At 46.4% G+C, this 27,236-nt stretch overlaps 1 protein-coding gene across 1 annotated transcript in view; it reads right to left on the bottom strand.

Moving 5' to 3' along the window:
• kcnq4 (potassium voltage-gated channel, KQT-like subfamily, member 4) overlaps positions 1–17,073 on the bottom strand; it is a 120,869-nt gene extending 103,796 nt beyond the window's left edge. The window contains exon 1 of the mRNA XM_045709430.2: positions 15,841–17,073. Coding sequence (XP_045565386.1) covers positions 15,841–16,142 — 302 coding nt within the window. The 5' untranslated portion in view covers positions 16,143–17,073. The remainder of the gene's footprint in view (positions 1–15,840) is intronic.
• Between the last annotated feature and the right edge of the window lie 10,163 nt (positions 17,074–27,236).

Raw genomic sequence — 27,236 nt, forward strand, 5'->3', positions numbered from 1 at the left:
AGCAGCAGGACCGCTACCTCCGCCTTTGTGCAAGGAGGAGCAGGAGGAGCACTGCCAGAGCCCTGCAAAATGACCTCCAGCAGGCCACAAATGTGCATGTGTCTGCTCAAATGGTCAGAAACACACTCCATGAGGGTGGTATGAGGGCCCGACATCCACAGGTGGGGGTTGTGCTTACAGCCCAACACCGTGCAGGACGTTTGGCATTTGCCAGAGAACACCAAGATTGGCAAATTCGCCACTGGCGCCCTGTGCTCTTCACAGATGAAAGCAGGTTCACACTGAGCACGTGACAGACGTAACAGAGTCTGGAGACGCCGTGGAGAATGTTCTGCTGCCTGCAACATCCTCCAGCATGTCCGGTTTGGCGGTGGGTCAGTCATGGTGAGGGGTGACATTTCTTTGGGGGGCCACACAGCCCTCGATGTGCTCGCCAGAGGTAGCCTGACTGCCATTAGGTACCGAGATGAGATCCTCAGACCCCTTGTAAGACCATATGCTGGTGCGGTTGGCCCTGGGTTCCTCCTAATGCAAGACAATGCTAGACCTCATGTGGCTGGAGTGTGTCAGCAGTTCCTGCAAGAGGAAGGCATTGATGCTATGGACTGACCCGCCCGTTCCCCAGACCTGAATCCAATTGAGCACATCTGGGACATCATGTCTCGCTCCATCCACCAACGCCACGTTGCACCACAGACTGTCCAGGAGTTGGCGGATGCTTTAGTCCAGGTCTGGGAGGAGATCCCTCAGGAGACCATCCGCCACCTCATCAGGAGCATGCCCAGGCGTTGTAGGGAGGTCATACAGGCACGTGGAGGCCACACACACTACTGAGCCTCATTTTGACTTGTTTTAAGGACATTACATCAAAGTTGGATCAGCCTGTAGTGTGGTTTTCCACTTTAATTTTGAGTGTGACTCCAAATCCAGACCTCCATGGGTTGATAAATTGGATTTCCATTGATTATTTTTGTGTGATTTTGTTGTCAGCACATTCAACTATGTAAAGAAAAAAGTATTTAATAAGATTATTTCTTTCATTCAGATCTAGGATGTGTTGTTTAAGTGTTCCCTTTATTTTTTTGAGCAGTATGTATATATATATATATATATATATATATATATATATATATATATATACACTCACTACCGTTCAAGAGTTTGGGATCACTTAGAAATGTCCTTGTTTTTGAAAGAAAAGCAAATTTTTTGACCATTAAATTAACATCAAATTGATCAGAAACACAGTGTAGACATTGTTAATGTTCTAAATGACTATTATAGCTGGGACCGGCAGATTTTTTATGGCTAATTGATCATTAGAAAACCCTTTTGCAATTATGTTAGCACAGCTGAAAACTGTTGTGCTGGTTAAAGGAGCAATAAAACTTCTTTAGACTAGTTGAGTATCTGGAGCATCTACATTTGTGGGTTCGATTATTTGGTATTTGGTATTTTATTAGGATCCCTATTAGCTGTTGCAAAAGCAGTAGCTACTCTTCCTGGTGTCCACACAAAACATGAAACATAATACAGAATGACATAATACAGAACATCATTAGAGAGGCTCAAAATGGCTAGAAACAAAGCACTTTCTTCTGAAACTCGTCAGTCTATTCTTGTTCTGAGAAATGAAGGCTATTCCATGCGAGAAATTGCCAAGAAACTGAAGATCTCGTGCAACGCTATGTACTACTCCCTTCACAGAACAGCGCAAACTGTCTCTAACCAGAATAGAAAGCACCAGTCTCAAAGTCAACAGTGAAGAGGTAACTCCGGAATGCTGGCCTTCTAGGCAAAGTTGCAAAGTAAAAGCCATATCTCAGACAGGCCAATAAAAATAAAAGATTAAGATGGGCAAAAGAACACAGACACTGGACAGAGGAACTCTGCCTAGAAGGCCAGCATCCCGGAGTCGCCTCTTCACTGTTGGCTTTGAGACTGGTGTTTTGTGGGTACTATCTAATGAAGCTGCCAGTTGAGGACTTGTGAGGCGTCTGTTTCTCAAACTAGACACTCTAATGTACTTCTTCTTGCTCAGTTGCGCACTGGGGCCTCTCACTACTCTTTCTATTCTGGTTAGAGCCAGTTTGCGCTGTTCTGTAAAGGGAGTTGTACACAATGTTGTTCGAGATCTTCAGTTTCTTGGCAATTTCTCACATGGAATAGCCTTCATTTCTCAGAACAAGAATAAACTGATGAGTTTCAGAAGAAAGTTCTTTGTTTCTAGCCATTTTGAGCCTGTAATCGAACCCACAAATGCTGATGCTCCAGATACTCAACTAGTCTAAAGAAGGCCAGTTTTATTGCGTCTTTAATTCGCACAACAGCTTTCAGCTGTGCTAACATAATTGCAAAAGGGTTTCATTAGCCTTTTAAAATTATAAACTTGGATTAGCTAACACAATGTGCCATTGGAACACAGGAGTGATGGTTGCTGATCATGGGCCTCTGTACGCCTATGTAGATATTCCATAAAAAAACTGTCGTTTCCAGCTACAATAATCATTTACAACATTAACAATGTCTAAACTGTATTTCTGATCAATTTGATGTTATTTTAATGGACAAAATGTTTTGTTTTCTTTCAAAACCAAGGACATTTCTAAGTGACCCAAAACTTTTGAACAGTAGTGTATATGGTCCTCTCCAAACTCAGGGGACAGTAGTGGGGCTTTCGCTTTCTCTATCCCAGACCCCTCTGTCATTGGCCTGTCCGGTCTGGTCCTGTCCTGGCTTTCCCTTTCTCTATCCCAGACCCCTCTGTCATTGGCCTGTCCGGTCTGGTCCTGTCCTGGCTTTCCCTTTCTCTATCCCAGACGCCTCTGTCATTGGCCTATTCTGTCCTGTCCTGGCTTTCCCTTTCTCTATCCCAGACCCCTCTGTCATTGGCCTATCCTATCCTGTCCTGGCTTTCCCTTTCTCTATCCCAGACCCCTCTGTCATTGGCCTATCCTGTCCTGTCCTGGCTTTCCCTTTCTCTATCCCAGACCCATCTGTCATTGGCCTATCCTATCCTGGCTTTCCCTTTCTCTATCCCAGACCCCTCTGTCATTGGCCTATCCTGTCCTGTCCTGGCTTTCCCTTTCTGTATCCCAGACCCCTCTGTCATTGGCCTATCCTGTCCTGTCCTGGCTTTTCCTTTCTGTATCCCAGACCCCTCTGTCATTCTCCTATCCTGTCCTGTCCTGGCTTTTCCTTTCTGTATCCCAGACCCCTCTGTCATTGGCCTATCCTATCCTGTCCTGTCCTGGCTTTCCCTTTCTCTATCCCAGACCCCTCTGTCATTGGCCTATCCTGTCCTGTCCTGGCTTTTCCTTTCTGTATCCCAGACCCCTCTGTCATTGGCCTATCCTGTCCTGTCCTGGCTTTCCCTTTCTCTATCCCAGACCCCTCTGTCATTGGCCTATCCTGTCCTGGCTTTTCCTTTCTGTATCCCAGACCCCTCTGTCATTGGCCTATCCTATCCTGTCCTGGCTTTTCCTTTCTCTTTTCCAGACCTCTCTGTCATTGGCCTGTCCGGTCGGGTCCTGTCCTGGCTTTTCCTTTCTCTATCCAAGACCCCTCTGTCATTGGCCTGTCTTGTCATGTCCTGGCTTTTCCTTGCTGTATCCCAGACCCCTCTGTCATTGGCCTGGCCTTGCCTTTCCATACTGTGAAAGCAGCTCCAGCTCGTGTGATCGAATGGCTTAATACATCCAAAATAAACCTCTGGCGCTGGCAAGACCTTCACACCCAAACCCTGCAGTATTCCTGGCCTGGCTGGCTAGAATAACATTACATACACACAGATTACAAGCGATTATGGGGTGTCAACATCCAGACCGATCACATTACACTGCAGGACCACAATGCAATGAGGCCCGGGATGTTGATTCTCTGGTTTCTGGTCTATCCCAGGGTTAGGGCTCTAATGTGATAGTCAAATGTGATATGCATGTATTATGTTTTATATGTTACTGTTTTCACAGCTAAAAGACTTTCCCAGACAAATATTCAGAGAGGAAGTTAACATTGAGATGGTGAGATTGAGGGGCTGATAGTGATACTGATATTGCTGCTTTATTCATTTGAATGATAAAGAACAACAACAACATGATTGTCATCCAGTCAGGCTAAATAAAGCTGCAGCCTTGACCCATGACCAGAGGAGGTGAGGTAAACAACAAGCCTCTCTCAACCACATACACACACACCACTGGCCCCCTAGGCCTGGTCTGGTTTAGCCTGGTGTATTTGTATTTGTATTTATTGAGGATCCCCATTAGTTCCTGCCAAGGCCACAGCTACTCTTCCAGGGGTCCAGCAACAATAAGGCAGTTACACCAATTGAGCAACATTTCCAATGTTTCCCTTGGCCTTCATGACAGCTTTGCACACTCTTGGCATTCTTTCAACCAGCGTCACCTGGAATGCTTTTCCAACAGTCTTGAAGGAGTTCCCACATATGCTGAGCACTTGTTGGCTGTTTTTCCTTCCCTCTGCGGTCCAACTCATCCCAAACCATCTCAGTTGTGTTGAGGTCGGGTGATTGTGGAGGCCATCTGATGCAGCACTCCATCACTCTCCTTGTCATGTAATATTACAAATATTACATGACATTACATTTCATAACACTTTTCACAACACATTAAGTGTGTTCCCTCAGGCCACTACTCAACTACCACATATATACAATACAAAATCCATGTGAATGTGTGTGTAGAGCGTGTCTTATCATGTGTATGAACGTGAGCCCTGAGTTCTGTCATTACTGGGGGAAACCCAACCCCTACAGGACCAGCCTGGGACAGAAATCTTGTTCCCATGGGGATCAATTCTGCCCTGAAAGTGGAAATGAATACAGCATCTCCCCCTCATCTCCCCACTTCACCTCACCACATTCCCCTCAGAATCCTGCTGCTATCTCCCTCTCCGTCTCACCATATCCCCCTCAGAATCCTGCTGCTATCTCCCTCTCCGTCTCACCATATCCCCCTCAGAATCCTGCTGCTATCTCCCTCTCCGTCTCACCATATCCCCCTCAGAATCCTGCTGCTATCTCCCTCTCCATCTCACCACATCCCCCTCAGAATCCTGCTGCTATCACCCTCTCCGTCTCACCACATCCCCCTCAGAATCGTGCTGCTATCTCCCTCTCTCGCTATACGTGTCGCACTTTTCTCTTTCTGCAATTATTTCTGTTTCTCAAGCTGTAGCTTTTTCTCTCCCTCTCCGTCTCGCCGTCTCACATTCCCTCTGTCTCATATTCTCTCCCTCTCACATTCTCTCCGTCTCACATCATCTCTCTCTTCGTCGCTCCTTCTTCGTCTCACATCATCTCCCTCTCCGTCTCACATCATCTCCCTTTCTGTCTCACATCATCTCCCTCTCCGTCGCTCCTTCTTTGTCTCACATCATCTCCTTCTCCGTCCCTCCCTCTTCATTTCACATCATCTCTCTCTTCGTCTCCACCTTTAGTCTCACATCATCTCTCTCTCTCTGTCTCACATCTCCCTCTCCGTCTCACATCATCCTCCTCTCCGTCTCACATCATCTCCCTCTCCGTCTCACATCATCTCCCTCTCCGTCTCACATCATCTCCCTCTCCGTCTCACATCATCTCCCTCTCCGTCTCACATCATCTCCCTCTCCGTCACTCCTTCTTCGTCTCACATCATCTCCTTCTCCGTCCTTCCCTCTTCATCTCACATCATCTCCCTCTTCTTCGCTCCTTCTTCGTCTCACATTATCTCCCTCTCCGTCTCACATCATCTCCCACTCCGTCTCACATCATCTCCCACTCCGTCTCACATCATCTCCCTCTCCGTCTCACATCATCTCCCTCTCCGTCTCACATCATCTCCCTCTCCGTCTCACATCATCTCCCTCTCCGGCTCACATCATCTCCCTCTCCGTCTCACATCATCTCCCTCTCCGTCTCACATCATCTCCCACTCCGTCTCAAATCATCTCCCTCTCCGTCTCACATCATCTCCCTCTCCGTCGCTCCTTCTTCGTCTCACATCATCTCCCTCTCCGTCTCACATCATCTCCCTCGCCGTCTCACATCATCTCCCACTCCGTCTCAAATCATCTCCCACTCCGTCTCAAATCATCTCCCTCTCCGTCTCACATCATCTCCCTCTCCGTCTCACATCATCTCCCTCTCCGTCGCTCCTTCTTCGTCTCACATCATCTCCCTCTCCGTCTCACATCATCTCCCACTCTGTCTCACATCATCTCCCACTCCGTCTCACATCATCTCCCACTCCGTCTCACATCATCTCCCTCTCCATCTCACATTATCTCCCACTCCGTCTCACATCATCTCCTACTCCGTCTCACATCATCTCCCTCTCCGTCTCACATCATCTCCCTCTCCGTCGCTCCTTCTTCATCTCACATCATCTCCCTCTCTGTCTCACATCATCTCCCACTCCGTCTCACATCATCTCCCACTCCGTCTCACATCATCTCCCACTCCGTCTCACATCATCTCCCTCTCCGTCTCACATCATCTCCCTCTCCGTCTCACATCATCTCCCTCTCCGTCTCACAACATCTCCCTCTCCGATCATCTCCCTCTCCGGCTCACATCATCTCCCACTCCGTCTCACATCATCTCCCTCTCCGTCTCACATCATCTCCCTCTCCGTCTCACATCATCTCCCTCTCCATCTCACATCATCTCCCTCTCCGTCTCACATCATCTCCCTCTCCGTCTCACATCATCTCCCTCTCCATCTCACATCATCTCCCTCTCCGTCGCTCCTTCTTTGTCTCACATCATCTCCTTCTCCGTCCCTCCCTCTTCATCTCACATCATCTCCCTCTTCGTCTCCACCTTTAGTCTCACATTCTCTCCCTACAATTTTTTCGAACTCTCCTCTCTCCCGCTATCTCACATTCTCACAAAAATTACTCAACTTTCCTTCACCCTCTATTTTCCCTAGAGCTTGTAAAAAAGGCATTTCACTGTACACGTGACATTAAAACTTGAAATTATGTCAACCAATTAGTCCCTCTCTCTACCTCCTCCCTGTCTCTGTCCTCCCTCTCTCTAACTCCTCCGTCTCGGTCCTCCCTCTCTCTACCTCCTCCCTGTCTCTGTCCTCCCTCTCTCTACCTCCTCCCTCTCTCTGTCCTCCCTCTCTCTACCTCCTCCCCGTCTCTGTCCTCCCTCTCTCTACCTCCTCCCTGTCTCTGTCCTCCCTCTCTCTACCTCCTCCCTCTCTCTACCTCCTCCCTGTCTCTGTCCTCCCTCTCTCTACCTTCTCCCTCTACCTCCTCCCTCTACCTCCTCCCTGTCTCTACCACCTCCCAGTCTCTACCTCCTCCCTCTATCTTCTCCCACTCTCTACCTCCTCCCTCTACCTCCTCCCTCTACCTCCTCCCTGTTTCTACCTCCTCCCTGTTTCTACCTCCTCCCTCTACCTCCTCCCTGTCTTTACCTCCTCCCTCTACCTCCTCCCTCTCTACCTTCTCCCACTCTCTACCTCCTCCCTGTCTCTGTCCTCCCTCTCTCTCCCTCTTTGTCTATCTCCGTCTCCTATCGCTTTACACAGTCACTTTCTTTCTTTCACTCTCCATTTTGGTTTCAAAGTCGATCACTGAAAAATCTTCAGGACAGGGCATCATCTCTAACTCTCACTCACAGTCTCCCAATTCTGAACACATCATTTTCTCTCTCAGTCTCAGTCTCCCTGTCCCCTCCCCGTCAAACCCCCATGCTAGCAGGTAGCGTCTGGTTCTCTAGAATAAATGTATCAGCAGACTGGTTGTGCTGGTCATACCGACAAGGGGCTTTGACAGTTGCTGCAGAATGTGACCAGACATCGAAAGAGGTGTCAAGCACATGACAGAAACCCATGGCTGGACAGACATGGGCCAGATGCAGGCAGGGAGAGGGGAACAAAAAACAAGCAAAAAGTGATCCACTTCGGGAGAGAGAGCAAGAGAGAAACCAGAAGCCCAGAAGTCAAGCCCACAGAACCCTTCCCAGTCCCTCAGTCCCCCCCCCCCCCCCCCAACAAACCAGACCTGATCCCAAAGAATCACATCACCTGCTACCAGTTCGGATTCAATCCAGTTACACTCCCTAATCTCGTTAGCCACTCAATTACATAGTTAGTGTTTCCTTCACATGAGTGGTGCGTAAAAATAACAAGATGTGCTCCTTTATCAAAGGGGTAGTGTGCAGAGCTGCTGGTACTGCTGCTGTCTCCCAGACTTCGTCCCAAATGGCACCCTATTCCCTATGTAGTAGCGCACTACATAGAGAAAATGGTGCCATTTGGGACACACTCCCTGTCCCAGTCTGCACAGCAGGGCCTAATGAAGACACCCAGGGGTTTAGAGAGAGAGAGAGAGAGAGAGAGAGAGAGAGAGAGAGAGAGAGAGAGAGAGAGAGAGAGAGAGAGAGAGAGAGAGAGAGAGAGAGAGAGAGAGAGAGAGAGAGAGAGAGAGAGAGAGAGAGAGGAGAGAGTGTAAATAAGGGAGACTTGGCTGTGTTGTTCTCACACCTCATTTACCATTTAAGATAGCTGCCAGTTTCAGGTACTTCAACCTAGCCTGCCCTAAAAACCTCTACCATACAAACCAGACTAAACTTTCTGGCCTCCCTCTCTCTCTCTCCGTTTTAGGTCTGAAAGTTCAAGCTCTGCTGACAATTACAGAGGAACTGTAACAACACAGAAGTATCTAGGACTTTGTTTTGTTCCTCTCAGAGGGAGAGGTTTAAAAATACAAGATGAGTCTTTATCTGAGGTACTGTGACCTTGGATCAGTGTGTCTCTTTTGGGGGTTGTGTGTGTGTGTGTGTGTGTGATGGTTCATTGCTACTGTACGTCCTGTAGTAATTCTCCTTTTAGGTTCAAAACATCCTTTCATTGTTAATGCCTCCTTTCCTCAATTCACCTCTCTGACAGAGACACACAGGGGGTAAAGGGAGAAGAAATAACAAGCAAATCAAGACATGATGGTGGGAAAAAAAGAGAGAGAGAGAGAGAGAGAGAGAGAGAGAGAGAGAGAGAGAGAGAGAGAGAGAGAGAGAAGGGAGAGAGATAGAGAAAGAGAAGGGAGAGAGATAGAGAAAGAGAGAGGGGGGAGTCAATTAAACAAGGTGATTGAGTTAATGAGAGATGATGTTCCCACATAGCAGGGACAGAGGAGAGGTTGGACCGAGGGTGGGAGAAAGAGAGGGAGGGTGGCAGAGGAAGAGAAAAAAACACATCCATAGAGGATCCTTAATGGAGCAGAATTTACACCGCCGACTGAGGTGAACTGATAAAAGCAGAGTAATGAACAACAAGCAGCTAATCTGCCGTCAGGAGCAGTCAGGAGCAGTCAGGAGCAGGTTAAAATCCTCAAAGTGCTGTGTGGCGTTTCTCCCTTCTCCTTCAAGCCGCTTTATGGGTAACCTCCCAAATGGAACTCTATTCCCTATATAGTGCACTACTTTTGACCAGGGTCCATTCGGATTCCATGTGGTTCTGGTCAAAAGTAGTGCACTCTGTAGGGAATAGGGTGCCATTTGGTACGCCTCCTCCTTAGTCATCAATAAACACATTCATATGCTGACTGGGGCGGCAAGCAAACATGGAAACATAAAAAGCTCCTTGCTGACATAAGTTAGTCGCCTCAATAATTAAAACACAGCCACAAAGGTCACGCTGCGATTTTTCCAAGGGGAGTTTTAGTGGGTTTTCTGCCATGTGGTTAAAAAACGGGCAGCGTGTCACGTCTACTTCCGCTCCCCCTCTCTGGCGCTCTTTGTGGCCAGTTTACTTTTTATTACGCACACCTGGCACTATCGTTACGCACACCTGGCACTATCGTTACGCACATCTGGCACTATCATTACGCACACCTGGCACTATCATTACGCACACCTGGCACTATCATTACGCACACCTGGCACTATCATTACGCACACCTGGCACTATCATTACGCACACCTGCGCCTCATGAGACTCACCTGGACTCACTTCTATGATCACCTCCCCTATATCTGTCACTCCCTTTGGTTCTTTCCCCAGGCAGTATTAGTTATGTTTCTAATGTCCAGATGCTACTCTTGTTTTGTATTGGTCCATGGTTTTTATATTATTAAATTCACCCCCTGTACTTGCTTCCTGACTCCCAGCGTCTGCATTACACAGCGTTCATTGTTGTTACCAAAGTACTGCTGACACACTTAATGGACAGGTTAGGTGGCCAGTGAGTTAGACACTCAGACCGTCCAACCAAACCCAGCCCAGACAGGTGGGGAGATGGAGAGGGAGAAAGCCCCAAGATCAGCATGGTTGTGTGGGTTAAGAGCACTTGGCTTATTTACAATGCCTAAAGTGGACTGAAATAGGTGCCACGATTTATTTTGAGTGCCAGTAATGTTTATACCTAGGTGCCGGTACTGGTGTGTTCAGGCCCAAGTCAAGGGCCTGAACACACACAAATAAGCATTGCTTATTTATAAATGGGCTGGTCACCTTAATTCACAACTGTAATTCAGACACTATGTTGACTTTCACATGTATCAGAACCTGCGAGTAGATATGTTATCTAATATTTTATTTGAACGTTTTGGTAAAATACTTTTTCTCATGATAGGGTATTGAGAAGTGACAGAGGCCCTGTGCTCATCCTCAGCTCCAGTTCATAGTCAAGAGCTAATGGACGGGGCAGTCCCGTCATGGAGAGATCGAAGACTCTCACACACAGAGGGACAGAGAGAGAGAGAGAGAGAGAGAGAGAGAGATACAGAGACAGACAGAAACAGAGACAGAGAGAGAAAAGGTCCATATTCCCATTGGACTCATGATCGTTGCGTAATTTCTTTAAAAGCATAAACAATGCATTATTTAAAGGCAGCAACAGCACAGCAAGCACTAAAGTATTCTCTTATACACGCAAATCCTGTGTGTACGTGTGTATCCCTGGCAATTCACAAAACTCCATGACTAGATGTATCTGACTATGGTTGTTTTCTGTATTGTTCATTTGAGAGAACATTTGTACAAATCAACAGAAGTGAAGCTACTCTGAGGGAGAGACAACGAACACACAACCATGACAGAAGAACCATGACGGTAAGCCCTCAGTTTGCCTTGACCTCAGCTGGCTCATGTCATTGGTTACCTCATAAAACCTGCCTCCACTCACCATCTCTGGGCCTGTATTTGTAAAGCGTCTTAGAGGACGGCTGATCTAGAATCAGCTTTGCATTTATCCTATGGTACAGCCGAGGAACCCTTTTGGAATCCTTTTTTCTAAGAGTGTAGATCAACCATCCTACTTTGAGAAGCTTTGTGAATACGGGCCCAGGACTCTCAAACCTTTAACTAAGACCGATACACACACCATCATCAACCCCTTTCGACTGCTCCTGGTCCATCTCTACTCTCCCTTCTGTGCTGTTGCTCCTGGTCCATCTCTACTCTCCCTTCTGTTCTGATGCTCCTGGTCCATCTCTACTCTCCCTTCTGTTCTGATGCTCCTGGTCCATCTCTACTCTCCCTTCTGTTCTGATGCTCCTGGTCCATCTCTACTCTCCCTTCTGTTCTGATGCTCCTGGTCCATCTCTACTCTCCCTTCTGTTCTGATGCTCCTGGTCCATCTCTACTCTCCCTTCTGTTCTGATGCTCCTGGTCCATCTCTACTCTCCCTTCTGTTCTGATGCTCCTGGTCCATCTCTACTCTCCCTTCTGTGCTGTTGCTCCTGGTCCATCTCTACTCTCCCTTCTGTTCTGATGCTCCTGGTCCATCTCTACTCTCCCTTCTGTTCCTTTAGCACAAAGACATCAATAATAGATGACTGGTGTATTTTCACCCTCCACCCTCCATAGAGTTAATCAATCACTCCTTCTGGTCAGTCCTGTCTCTGTCTCGCCTGCTTTTCCCGTCCCACACCCGACGGGAACATTGTGCTCATTGGTCTATGAGTGACCACCCCCCACCCGCCTCTCTGAGCCCCTAGCTAAAAAGATCAAAACATTGTTGCCTAACAGCTCCGGTCTGGGCCTTGGACTGGCATTCGCTTGGCACCGACTGGTACATACAGTCCAGTCCGACCGCCAACAATAGAGCCACCCGCTTTTAGACTGTGGCTGCGTCCCAAACGCCACCCTCATCCCTATTTAGGGCACTTATTTTGGGGTTCTAGTCAAACGTGCCCTCTACAGGAAATAGGGTGCCTTTTGGGACTCGAACAGAGTCCCCTGACCCTGCTGGTCCCCCTGTAGGAGGGCTGAGCTACAGTGACGAGACCATGTGAAACAACTATATGTGGCACGGGTGGCGGGTGGGAATGGGTGAGGGGTCAAAGGTCAGGTGGAACGTCGCTCGACAAACCTGATCCAGCTGAATGCCAGGCATCTGACGTATTGACCCCCCCCCCCTCCCCCGAAGGGCAACAAAGAGGTTTCAGGCTTTTAAGTAAGTGGAGCTCCTGTTCTAAAATGCGGTACTTAACACTTTAACGGTCTCCGCGACATTTAAACGAAAAGCTCGTCGGACGTAAGGCCGTGTGTCTTAGCAACGGTTCAGGTTGGTGAGCACAGGAATTTGTTAGGACAACGTTGTCAGGAAGAGCAGCAGCACTTCCCGGACTCAGCCTGCATCCCAAATGGAACTCTATCTGTTCCCTATGTAGAGCACTGCTTTGACCAGGGCCCGTAGGGACGCAGGCTGAGGCTGTGTTACAACGACTCGCCGTATTCTCCCAGGTTCTCAGAGGACACAAAGCATTTAGTTCAGCCTCCCCCTCAGTCCTCACCCAGGGCCCAGCCAGTTCTCTAGTCAAAACATCACCAGTCTGGAATCAAGAGTGTGTGTAAGTGCGTGTGTGACCAGGTGCTGAAACCAGGGGAACCCCCTGTGAATGGTGCTGTGTGTCTCTGTATCTCTGGTTCAGCGGTTGTTTGACAGACGCTTGAGAGAGGAGCCGAAGTGGGTGTCCAAGTTGAACGGTTTGGATAGAAGTTCTAGGATCAGCTTACCCGCTTGCAAATTCTAATCTCAACTATGAGAAGAAAGTAAAGCTGACCTTTGATCAGTCTTTACGGACCTCATCCTACTGAATGATGACCCTCCATTTGACTTCCTTTTCCTATACATGTGACCCTGCCACGTAACACAGCCATGTGACCCTGCCATGTAACCCTCCCTTTCTAGGAATGACACATCTGCACCAGCTGCCTTTCCGTGTTCGGAGCCCAGGCCTAATTAAACGATCATGGGATATTAGCACTCGATGTGTACTCTATCTCCCCACGCAGCACTGTGTGGCTCGATTCAATTATGATAGATAGATTAACCATGTCTTAATGAGGCTCTCTAATAAAGCACTGATCCTGTACACAGCAGTACTGTAGTTATTCTCATGCTGTGTGACTATTGTAATTAATCACAAGAAATGCATAGCCCGGGTATAATAATATTGAGGGGGAAATGTGCTCAGGTAAGCACAAGTGTGGCTAATGGCATTACATAAGACTTCATCCAACAACCCAAAGTGCGCACACACACACACACACACACACACACACACACACACACACACACACACACACACACACACACACACACACACACACACACACACACACACACACACACACACACACACACACACACACACACACAAACATGTAGGCAATTGTAGGGATGCGTGTCACAGAGCGTGCTGTTGTAGAAGAGAGCACATCAACCTTGGCTAACAGATTAATGCATATGTGCATGCGCGTGTGCGTGTGCGTGTGTGTGTATGTGTGTATGTGTGTGTGTTCAAAACACAGGAGTTGGGAAAGCGGTGTGATGACTTCAGTCTTAGTGCTGGGCAGAGAGGGAGAGAGAGAGATGGACAACCCCCTCTCACAGTCCGTGAGAGTCTCAGATGGCCTGGCATCTGAAACATGAGCCCAGCAACTTACCACTCTGCCCACCACTCTGAGGGAGAAAGAACAACAATAGAACTGCCAACATCCTCTCTCTCTCCCTCTCTCTCTCTCTCTCTCTCTCAGCTCTGAGATAGGCTCCAGAAATGCCATAGGAATAACACCAGTACTGGCTGAGCACCAGTGAAGAAAGATCTTTAATGGGGGAAAGCCAGGGTTGTGATGGATTCAGAGTGCTGATGGATAACCTCATCATTCGCAGTGTTAATAGGAGATACATTATTGGATTGGATAGAGCTCTGTAGCCAATATATTGTATACACTTAGGGGCATATGTGCAATGGGACCCCGAAGCAATGAGTGATGAAGTCGGGACTCACAGTTAGCAGAAGTTTATTGTGGTAGCATAGGAATACTTTGGAATACTGTGGAATATTGTGGTCATACATAAGTACCATACATTTTGGTAATTACATTCTGTTTTGTATCATTTACCTCGACTGTCACCAAAACGCTGCTGTAAATTACATTTGTTCAGAGGAAATGTTTTCTTCTTCACACAATTGGCCCTCCAATGGCCCCTCTAACACACATGACAACTTGGGGATGCTGTATTTTGCGCACCATGTGAACCAGCCATGATCCACATTCCCATCCACCACTTCATTTTAAATAATTGTTTTGGTCAACTGACAGTGAGCAAAAAGTGCTAAAAGACTAAATAGATTTTCTCTAATTCTTGCAAAAATGTTTCAGATGGACAAGATATTTATTCATTAGATAGTTCTCACATCGATCGGGTTCCCGCCTATAAATATCTGGGCACTTGGATTGATTTTATGTTTAAAAAACATACGGAATGAGCAAGTTAACAAGCTAAGATTTAAAGTGGGTTTCTTTTTTAGAAATAGATCTTGCCTCTCCCTAAATAGCAGAGGGCCCTCAAGAGTTAAGGCGTCAGCATGCTTCAATTCAATCACTGACGAAGGGGCGTAGACTTCAGCTCCGAACTTCGGCTTGTCTCCAGAAAAAAATGTGTGCCTGAACAGTTGAAAAAAAGTTCAACATGAACAAAAACGTCACAAAATGTCATCATAATGTACAAATTCTACCGAACTGATTCGGCTGGGAAGCATGTGGACACCTTTAACCATCCCTGCCACCTGGTGAGGTTAGCGTAGGACTAACCCTATGGGTGGCAGGTAGCCTAGTGGTTAGAGTGTTGGGCCAGTAATTGAAAGGTTGCAGGATTGCATCCCGAGCTGACAAGGTAAAAATCTGTTGTTCTAAACATGGCAGTTAACCTACTGTTCCCCAGTAGGCTGTCATTGTAAGTAAGAATTTGTTCTTAACTGACTTGCCAAGTTAAATAAAGGTTCAACTACAATTTAGCGTTCTGTCACGTGCAAGTAAATCCACGATTTGAATTGGCTGATATGCATTTTGTTTAAATTTGAATGGTTGTTTATGTTCGAATTATTTTGATGTCCATAACATCAATGACACATGTCTCTGTAGTTAACGAGGATGTTTAGTGAGAGACTTTGAAAAATGTCTGATCATTTCCAATTGGTTTTGGACAAATTCAATTTGAAAGCAAAGATCTAACTGTGATTTAATCAAGTGATGATAGAAAAAATTGAGTGTGAGGCCCCATGTTGGGAAGATGTATGTCGAATGTGTGAGTTAATTGCCAAATAAGCAACTCCACTGACTCCACCTGGCTAATTAGAAAACTACTCAGGGGAAAGCTTGGCTGTTGCGTTATTCAAGAGACAATATGAATTGTTTCAATGCAAAGAAGTTAACAATGGCGTAAAAACAACTAAAACATGTGTGTAAAGTTAACAATGACGTAAAAACAAATAAAAATGTGTGTAAATAAAAATAAGCCAACGTAAAGATACACTTTCAGCAAATGCGATGACACTAGCAGCCTTAATTGTATTGAAAAACAATTACTTACATGAACGCATGGTAGATGAATGCCCATCCTCGTGGTCTCTCCAGTACGTTGTATAAGAAGTTCTGAAACTTTCTGTAGCGCTTGCTGGAGGCTGAGGTGGTCGCCCGTGGTCCAGGACGCCCCGGCCGCGGGGTACCGAGGAGCCCGGTGCGGTGAGAGGGGTGCGCGCGCTCCGGGGTCGATGGTTCGCTCCTCTCCATATGAACTGCGGTAAGAGCCACAAATTCAACCCGCCTATCGTCGTTGGATGCGGGGGGCACCAACATTCTAATGCCACCGTTATTTGATGGGCTCCCTAACATGGTTAGCCAATATAGGCCTACCGATAGAAGTAGGCCTATTAATTACAACGGAATACAGTTTAAATCACCTATTTAACAGTGAGCCCATATTTACGTTGGTGATTTAGCCAACTGAAATCGAAGTCATGATCAAGTTGTCCGCGTTGAATAATAATTAGCCTACTTGGACTAAAGACTAATTCCAACGAGTAGGTCACAATTTCATTCCTCCAATGTCAGAGTCTACTCCGAATTTCGTTTGTTAAATAAGTTATCTATAAATCAAGTCACGACCACAAAATAAAATGCTCATGGCATTTTGACAAGTGTGCTATGTCAAATGCAAGTTGGAGAAAATGTTAAATTGGTAATATGATAATCCCAATAACCGTTAAACCTTTAACGTGAGGTGCCATCGAATAATATGATTACAAGATCATTTGACAGCGGTAACAGTAACTTTGTAACCTGTCTTTAACTATCGCTAATTTGCATTGTCGTCATCATAAATTAGCTTTTTGCTCGAAATTATTTAGAAAACATTTAAAGCGCGCAATTGAAAGCATCAAAAGTTTAGTGGACAAGCGTATTTATTATAGGCTTACGGTTAAATTAGGTAAAGAACTGTCGATTCGTGATCGCTCTGCTCTTTCCTCAAGATTTCTATTGGTATTAATATTTTCTTAATCGTATATTTGAGGTTCGCGGCTGTACAAAATGCCCACAGAACTGCCTCCTTTCCTGTGCGTCTCGCTGGTCCAGCGCGCTAGTGGTGAGGAGTGAAGAAGACCGTCCGAGGGATAGCTAAAATCAGAGTCAACTCTAAACTTCAGTTATATGAGCGAGGACTCATGGGTAACACGCAGCAGACTTGTCAGACGGTCCAGAGAGAAACGGGAGGTACAGCCCTACGGACGACTTCGAAGTTCTCACGCGCAAACCAAAAGCATCCGGTTAGCTTGAACACACGGGTTGGACGCAATAAAGTGACAGGGAGAGTGGAATTGCGCACGGTGATATTGGGTGTGTAGCTAGCTCAGTGGTAGAGACAGTTGTAATATATCAGAGCTAAGCATTCATACATTTGATGAGGCTGACAACTAGAAATAAGGATGTAAACCTCACAATTATAGGGTAAAGGTCAGCCTATATCATAGTATTTGGAGCTTCACAAAGCAGTTTTGGGGGGGAGCACCACATTGATAGGCATGGTTGTCACACATACTGTATGTCATGCCTTTATCAGCGGTGACCAAATCAATTGTTTCAAGTAAGTTTTCTGTAATGACTAATGAGGCATGGGCACTGTAGGCCTATACAGAATCTCGATGAAAATGCCATGTTGCCTATCTATGCTTAACATCTGAGAGCTGTCTATGAACACTGGGCAGGGGTTACCAGGTAAGAGGGACATGTGTGAGGGACAGACAGGGGTCTGACAATAGATCACAGAACAGTGTTATGACCATAGAAATAGTATAAGAATTCTGGTTATGACACAGTGGGACAACAGGAATATAATAGGAATTATGGTTATGACACAGTGGGACAACAGGAATAGAATGGGAATTCTGATTATGACACAGTGGGACAACAGGAATATAATAGGAATTATGGTTATGACACAGTGGGACAACAGGAATAGAATGGAAATTCTGATTATGACACAGTGGGACAACAGGAATATAATAGGAATTATGGTTATGACACAGTGGGACAACAGGAATAGAATAGGAATTATGGTTATGACACAGTGGGACAACAGGAATAGAATGGAAATTCTGATTATGACACAGTGGGACAATAGGAATAAGATGGGAATCCTAGTTCTATGGTGCAGGGATTCTATTTGACATGTGACTGACACGTAGCCAGAGGTTCTGGTTATGACACACAGTGCCCTGTAGAGCGGTGACAGTGGTCACCTGTTTACAGGGGACCTCTCTAGAATGCCTGTGTGACAGAGGTTCCTGTCCTGCCACATCGTCACGGATCACACTAATGGCCTCAACAGATGGCAAGCCAGTCCTGGCTTGTATTTATTCATGTACATCGTAGTAAAAAAAACTTGCTACAGAAAACCTTTTCTTATTGGACAAGTTTAGGTAGCCCCTCCCTGTTTGAGTCAGTTTTCTTCCGTTTGGTGCCTTGTGAATACAACCCTGATCTCTACTGCAGTGGTACTCTTAGAGAGATGGAGAAAACGGTGTGAGTGAGTGAGTGAGTGAGTGAGTGAGTGAGTGAGTGAGTGAGTGAGTGAGTGAGTGAGTGAGTGAGTGAGTGAGTGAGTGAGTGAGTGAGTGAGTGAGTAAACAGATCAGGCCAACCTGTAAACCAAGCACGGATATGAATCCAACATCAGTGGTTTAAAGCAGCGTTTCTCAACTGGTGGGAGGTTTGAGTAAAACATTTATTTTATATGATGACAGTAGATTCAATATTTCAATGTAGAACTATTAGCAACTCTAATTGGTTGATTTTGTGGTTTCAAAACAATTAGTTTAAAAACATTCTTCATCAAGAAATTAGTAATATGGAATTATTGACAACGAAAATGTATTACAGTGGCTTGCGAAAGTATTCACCCCCTTGGCATTTTTCCTATTTTGTTGCCTTACAACCTGGAAATAAAATATATTTGGGCGGGGGTTGTATCATTTGATTTCCACAACATGCCTACCACTTTGAAGATGCTAAATATTTTTATTGTGAAACAAACAAGAAATAAGACAAAAAAAAAACGGAAAACTTGAGCGTGCATAACTATTCACCCCCCAAAGTCAATACTTTGTAGAGCCACCTTTTGCAGCAATTACAGCTGCAAGTCTCTTGGGGTATGTCTTTATAAGCTTGGCAAATCTAGCCCCTGGGATTTTTGCCCATTCTTCAAGGCAAAACAGCTCCAGCTCCTTCAAGTTGGATGGGTTCCGCTGGTGTACAGCAATCTTTAAGTCATGCCACAGATTCTCAATTGGATTGAGGTCTAGGCTTTGACTAGGCCATTCCAATACATTTAAATGTTTCCCCTTAAACCATTCGAGTGTTGCTTTGGCAGTATGCTTAGGGTCATTGTCCTGCTGGAAGGTGAACCTCCATCCCAGTCTCAAATCTCTGGAAGACTGAAACAGGTTTCCCTCAAGAATTTCCCTGTATTTAGTGCCATCCATCATTCCTTCAATTCTGACCAGTTTCCCAGTCCCTGCCAATGAAAAACATCCCCACAGCATGATGCTGCCACCACCATGCTTTACTGTGGGGATGGTGTTCTCGGGGTGATGAGAGGTGTTGGGTTTGCGCCAGACATAGCTCAATGTTAGTCTCATCTGACCAGAGTACCTTCTTCCATATGTTTGGGGGAGTCTCCCACATGCCTTTTGGCGAACACCAAACGTGTTTGCTTATTTTTTTCTTTAAGCAATGGCTTTTTTTCTGGCCACTTCTGTAAAGACCAGCTCTGTGGCGTGTATGGCTTAAAGTGGTCCTATGGACAGATACTCCAATCTCTGCTGTGGAGCGTTAACCCCTTCAGGTTTGTCTTTGGTCTCTTTTTTGCCTCTCTGATTAATGCCCTCCTTGCCTGGTCTGTGAGTTTTGGTGGGCGGCCCTCTCTTGGCAGGTTTGTTGTTGTGCCATATTCTTTCAAATATTTGCACCACTTTTCCGTTTTTTGAATTTTTTGAAATAAGTCATTTTTTTCATTTCACTTCACCAATTTGGACTATTTTGTGTATGTCCATTACATGAAATCCAAATAAAAATCAATTCAAATTACAGGTTGTAATGCAACAAAATAGGAAAAACGCCAAGGGGGATGAATACTTTTGCAAGGCACTGTACTTATCAATATAGGTTAGGAGGGAACGTTTATTATCAACACAAAATTATACATAGTTTCCCCATATTGTATTTCGTAGGATTTTTCCCACCCTCGATTACAATATTGGGTCGTGACTGAGGTAACTTGGTGAAATTTGGGTCCCAAAACAAAATCAGTTAAGAACTACTGGTTTAAAGTATAAAATCCAAGACAGGAACCCCAAAACGTACACAAACTAAATTAAATTGATATAAGAGGTATATAACTTATGACCTTCTGTGACTGGAAAACAAGAAATGTTTAGCCGAAGTAACCTACAATACAAGCATTCATTGTCACCGTTTTGGTATGTAGCTTAATGTACTGTGGTGCACAATATACACACTCCTGGTCTGTGTCAGATTTATTACATTAGTTTATGGAACATGCAGGGTTGAGGAATTAGCAGGGGACTGCATGGTGGGGCCACTGCTGTGCTGGAGTCACAAATGTCCACATTATTCCCAAGGCCCTTTGCTTAAATAACTTTACATCACTCAGCATTAACTCTTAACACAGCTTCAGAATGCATACAAAGAGCTTTACATACAGGGGTGTCCCAAATGACACCCTATTCTCTATGTAGTGCACTACTTTGAACAGGGTCCCCATCAGGCTCTGGTCAAAAGTAGTGCAATATATAAGGAATAGGGTGTCATTTGGGATGCAGACCAGTTATAAACAGTGTATTTCTTCTACACTTATCTTTGGAATATAAGGCTAAAGTATACCCAAGTAGGCTAAAACATCAATGGATGTCATCATTGGCTTTGCTTGACACTAGACTCCATCCATTCTGACTGTAGGGAAATATTGCACCGGTGAAGAAGGTCACTTTGACCGAAAGCTTAGCCACAATAAAATCAGACATGCAAATCGCCCCAGAGGCTCTCTGGAGGAGGATCCAGAACATTCAACAAGTGGGGATACCCTCATACCCCGTAGTCATAGTGGAGAGGGCATCAGCAAATCATAAACAGACCAATCTACACACCTTCCTCTCTCTCTCTCACCCCTACTCGCTCTCGCTCTCCCTCTACTCGCTCTCTCTTTCCCGTCTCCCCCCTCTCCCTCTCAGCAGTCCCTCTCTGTGTGTCTTCAGGTGGCCAGGCAGGGAGTCCTGAAATCCAGCCGAGCGAGAGGAGAGAAGGTGATGATAGACAGCTCTGATCTGGGCCTGCACCAGAAGGTGATGATAGACAGCTCTGATCTGGGCCTGCACCAGAAGGTGATGATAGACAGCTCTGATCTGGGCCTGCACCAGGGATTAACATCAAAGTTTCACAGGGGAAAAGCAACCCGTGGACCCCCCACCAACCCTCCCATCTCAGCCACCCCCCATCACTACTTCCTCCATCCCTCCGTCTTTCTCCCACAACCCTGCTTGGACGGGGCCAAGCACTACCAGGGCTGGGTCCTAGGCCGCTGTAGTCTAGCTGCATGAGCTTCTGACAAGACACAACAGCTAGACAAGGTCACAGTTACAACAGCAGGCACAGACTTCCTCTCTAACACAGACATGCACGTGCACACATACACGCTCGCTCGCTCGCACGCACGCACGCACACGCACGCCGCACGCACGCACGCACGCACACACACACACACACACACACACACACACACACACACACACACAGAGTGGCACTAAAGAACACACTTACACACTTCATTCACACCCAAACACACACTGACTCTTTCTCTCACACTCCAGTACTGTACACTTGAGAAAGCAACACAAATACACACAGAGGCACTTGTGAACAGACATATACCACAGACTGCACAACTATCCACTTTGGTATTACAAGCCAACACTCACACAATCAGAAACACTCCTTGTCCTCTTGTCTTCTTTATCAGGATGAAGTTATTTTGGGAGACACCATGTAACGTGAGGGGTCAAAGGGCACAGGTGACACCATGTAACGTGAGGGGTCAAAGGGCACAGGTGACACCATGTAACGTGAGGGGTCAAAGGGCACAGGTGAAACCATGTAACGTGAGGGGTCAAAGGGCACAGGTGAAACCATGTAACGTGAGGGGTCAAAGGGCACAGGTGAAACCAGGTAACGTGAGGGGTCAAAGGGCACAGGTGACACCATGTAACGTGAGGGATCAGAGGGCACAGGTGACACCATGTAACGTGAGGGATCAGAGGGCACAGGTGACACCATGTAACGTGAGGGGTCAAAGGGCACAGGTGACACCATGTAACGTGAGGGGTCAAAGGGCACAGGTGACACCATGTAACGTGAGGGATCAGAGGGCACAGGTGACACCATGTAACGTGAGGGGTCAAAGGGCACAGGTGACACCATGTAACGTGAGGGGTCAAAGGGCACAGGTGACACCATGTAACGTGAGGGGTCAGAGGGCACAGGTGACACCATGTAACATGAGGGGTCAGAGGGCACAGGTGACACCATGTAACGTGAGGGGTCAGAGGGCACAGGTGACACCATGTAACGTGAGGGGTCAAAGGGCACAGGTGACACCATGTAACGTGAGGGATCAGAGGGCACAGGTGTCACCATGTAACGTGAGGGGTCAGAGGGCACAGGTGACACCATGTAACGTGAGGGATCAGAGGGCACAGGTGACACCATGTAACGTGAGGGGTCAGAGGGCACAGGTGACACCATGTAACGTGAGGGGTCAAAGGGCACAGGTGACACCATGTAACGTGAGGGGTCAAAGGGCACAGGTGACACCATGTAACGTGAGGGATCAGAGGGCACAGGTGACACCATGTAACGTGAGGGATCAGAGGGCACAGGTGACACCATGTAACGTGAGGGGTCAAAGGGCACAGGTGACACCATGTAACGTGAGGGGTCAAAGGGCACAGGTGACACCATGTAACGTGAGGGATCAGAGGGCACAGGTGACACCATGTAACGTGAGGGGTCAGAGGGCACAGGTGAAACCAGGTAACGTGAGGGATCAGAGGGCACAGGTGACACCATGTAACGTGAGGGGTCAGAGGGCACAGGTGAAACCAGGTAACGTGAGGGGTCAAAGGGGACAGGCGACAACATGTAATGTAAGGGGTCAAAGGGGACAGGTGACAACATGTAATGTAAGAGGTCAAAGGGGACAGGCGACAACATGTAATGTAAGGGGATAGGCGTCAGGCTGGTATGGTTGTGCTCTCCTCCATTCCGTTTCACTGTGCTCTCAGACCGCCATTCACTCACGCCCCACAGAGCCTAGCTGAGCTCCAGGAGTCGACAGCCGCACTAGGAATCTATGGGAACTTAAAAATCCCCCCACATCAGCAGTACACAGTGCAGAACTCTGCTCGCTCTCGCTCCGACGGACCCCACCAACCTTTTATATCGGCTGAGCAACTTGGAGCTTTACTTACGCCACTTAATGGCTTCCCCAGACCACACTATTGCTTGGTTTTATTTCACCTCTTTATTTTTCTCCTTCCCTTAATCTGCATGCGTTTCCTTTTTACCCCAGATTCCACTTAATGGGATACATCAGAGAAAAAATGAGGGGGGGAAACACAGATGTATTTGTTGATACAGTGTGTGTTGTTGTGTTTGTTGCTTAATGTTGTGATAGACTTGGTAGTAGTCTTTGAAGAGATGCTGCTATCATTTAACCTACGTCTGAACTGGCTAAATCCACTCTAAGATTCACGTAGAGATGGAAAATGTCAGACAGGCTTGAACCTCAAGATTCTATCAGTGATACACTGTTGTAACATTTATATTCATAATATTACATGGTTTTAAACAAGAACAAACTAACTGAACAGTCTGTCTGTCTGCATTGGGAGGACACAGTCGGATGGGTGGAGGCCTCGCTAACTACCAGCACATTCATTACTCGTGAAAAGAGCTTTTGTACCTTGCCTGCCACCCCTCCACCCCTTGCCTCTTATAAACTATGAGTAAGCAGGGCTCAGCTGTGGCAGTGTGAAGTAGTCTGCTTTCCTTTTCCTGCAGGAGAGGGTGAGAGGAAGGTTGGTTGTTCCAAAACAAATCTCACATCACTGCCTCCACTCCCCTAGCATATCTGCCCGGTCCCTAGATAGCCCTGCACTATAAAAAGTCAGTCCGAACCACACACGAGCTAGGTGTGTGTGTGTCACAGCTCCAACTTAAACTCTGGACTCCAAACAATTGCCATCTGTAGAGTGACACCCCCAGACCATTTTTAACTTTTTTTTTTGGACTAGTTTAGTACTATCTTTCTATGTATTTCGCGTAAAGAGATTAAAGATAGTTACTTGCATTATGTCTAGTCTTTTTGCTCCTGATTTGACTAGAGATCCACAGCTTTGTCCAGTTACAAACAAGCCAAGTAGTCTTCATAAGAAACTGCTTAGAAACAAATTGAGGGGGATAATCTGATAATAGTTAGATTAAGATTATAATTCAGGGTTTAATCTAACTATTATCAGATTATCCCCCTCAATTTATGTACATCAAGTATTTACATTATGTCCATACTAGACTGCTACATACTGAATCCTGGTTGGTTAATCATGGATTGACCCCTGACCTTCTGCCTTGTAACTGTGATGCCTGAGCTCTGGATAACCACAGAATGAGCTCTATCACCTCACAGATCTCCCACACCTCAAGGAAAATAAATACCATCGAGCACATTATGATCCAGAACCCATCTAACTCGTCTTAATAAGGTCTGTGTGGTTAACTTGGTAAGAGGAGCTGGTGTGGCGGCCATATCACAAGTTACAGGGTGCTTTCCAAATGGCATCCTCTTCCCTATATAGGACACAACTTCTGACCAGAACACTATGGGAGCCCTATGGGCCCTGGTCAAAAGTAGTGCATTAAATAGGGAATAGGGTGCCATTTAGGATTTAGCCCCAATGTGGAGCCAGGGCAGTCAGCCCTAATTCATCTCCCTGAGGTTCCCTTGATTCAAGAGGACAGGGCAGCAAAGAAAAATAGCGCTGGACAATCCTATTCACGCTTGACTTAAGCTCAAACATTTCTCGCAGTCCTCATTGCCCCTTATTAGATGGAGGTGAGCATGAGTCTGTACTCATTAATGCAGTTATTGTTCAGCAATTAAGTCGATTAGTGCAGGAACGCATCCCAATCCACCAGTAGGTTTACAGACCGGAATAGTGTCACTGTTTACCTGTGTCTCATAACCTAAACTGTGTCCAGCCTTAAAACCCTCACTGACCCAACCAAAGAAGGCCTAGCCCCTTAAAAACCTCACTGACCCAACCAAAGAAGGCCTAGCCCCTTAAAACCCTCACTGACCCAGCCAAAGAAGGCCTAGCCCCTTAAAAACCTCACTGACCCAACCAAAGAAGGCCTAGCCCCTTAAAACCCTCACTGACCCAACCAAAGAAGGCCTAGCCCCTTAAAAACCTCACTGACCCAACCAAAGAAGGCCTAGCCCCTTAAAACCCTCACTGACCCAACCAAAGAAGGCCTAGCCCCTTAAAAGCCTCACTGACCCAACCAAAGAAGGCCTAGCCCCTTAAAACCCTCACTGACCCAGCCAAAGAAGGCCTAGCCCCTTAAAAACCTCACTGACCCAACCAAAGAAGGCCTAGCCCCTTAAAAACCTCACTGACCCAACCAAAGAAGGCCTAGCCCCTTAAAAACCTCACTGACCCAACCAAAGAAGGCCTAGCCCCTTAAAACCCTCACTGACCCAACCAAAGAAGGCCTAGCCCCTTAAAACCCTCACTGACCCAACCAAAGAAGGCCTAGCCCCTTAAAACCCTCACTGACCCAACCAAAGAAGGCCTAGCCCCTTAAAAACCTCACTGACCCAACCAAAGAAGGCCTAGCCCCTTAAAAACCTCACTGACCCAACCAAAGAAGGCCTAGCCCCTTAAAAACCTCACTGACCCAACCAAAGAAGGCCTAGCCCCTTAAAAACCTCACTGACCCAACCAAAGAAGGCCTAGCCCCTTAAAAACCTCACTGACCCAACCAAAGAAGGCCTAGCCCCTTAAAAACCTCACTGACCCAACCAAAGAAGGCCTAGCCCCTTAAAAACCTCACTGACCCAACCAAAGAAGGCCTAGCCCCTTAAAAACCTCACTGACCCAACCAAAGAAGGCCTAGCCCCTTAAAACCCTCACTGACCCAACCAAAGAAGGCCTAGCCCCTTAAAACCCTCACTGACCCAACCAAAGAAGGCCTAGCCCCTTAAAACCCTCACTGACCCAACCAAAGAAGGCCTAGCCCCTTAAAACCCTCACTGACCCAACCAAAGAAAGCCTAGCCCCTTAAAAACCTCACTGACCCAACCAAAGAAGGCCTAGCCCCTTCAAAGCCTCACTGACCCAACCAAAGAAAGCCTAGCCCCTTCAAAGCCTGACTGACAAACAAAGACCTAGCCCTGTTATTAGACAAGACAGATTTTAAATACCCAGCCCCAAAGATAGGGCTGGGTAAATCTTCCCATTAGCTATAAATTAGACTCGCCGGCCCACCTGGGGAAGAGGTTAGTAATAAGTAGAACCAGGAGTTTTTCATGGTCAGTCATGCAGACAGGAATAACTCCTGGCCCTACTTATACATTACATAGATAGGGCCTGGTTGGGCCAAGTGATATTCCTGAGAAAACTCCTAGTCTTAGTAATAATAACTGATTCTTATATGGAAATATCTGTAATATATTACAACCTTTTCTGTTGACAAGTTGCAGTTTAGGCCTGTGTGACAAAACCAATTCCTCTAGGTAAGTGAGGGAACTGTGTCTCCCTAATTTTCTGTCCCAGCGTAATTACCTCTTTTCCTTTTAAGATTTAGGTCGGATAAGGAATGCTGTCTGATCTCTAAAGGGCTGAGCTGTCTCCAGCCAACTAACTAATGAACTCGTGATTCCATTGTTGCCCACTTGCCCTTTCACAACGAACAGCCCATTCCAGAAGTAGAGAAGTGAGAAAAAAACAGTAGGACCTACATTGTTCTGATCTTGAAGTATGGGACTCTAGGGGTGGAACTTAGATAAATTGACTTTTGCCCTAAAATACTACTGCAGTGCACTGCAAAAATGTGTTCGTTATGAAAATGTAGAAGCAACATGTAAAGTGCTGGTCCCATGTTTCATGAGCTGAAATAAAAGATCCCAGACATTATTCAGATGCACAAAAAATATATTCTCTCAAATGTTGTGTACAAATTTGTTTACATCCCTGTTAGTGAGCATTTCACCTTTGCCAAGATAATCCATCCCTCTGACTGGCGTGGCATATCAAGAAGCTGATTAAACAGCACGATCATTACACAGGTGCACCTTGT

The sequence above is a fragment of the Salmo salar genome, chromosome 27 (genome assembly GCF_965601325.2).
Source record: "Salmo salar chromosome 27, fSalSal1, whole genome shotgun sequence".
NCBI lineage: Eukaryota > Metazoa > Chordata > Actinopteri > Salmoniformes > Salmonidae > Salmo > Salmo salar.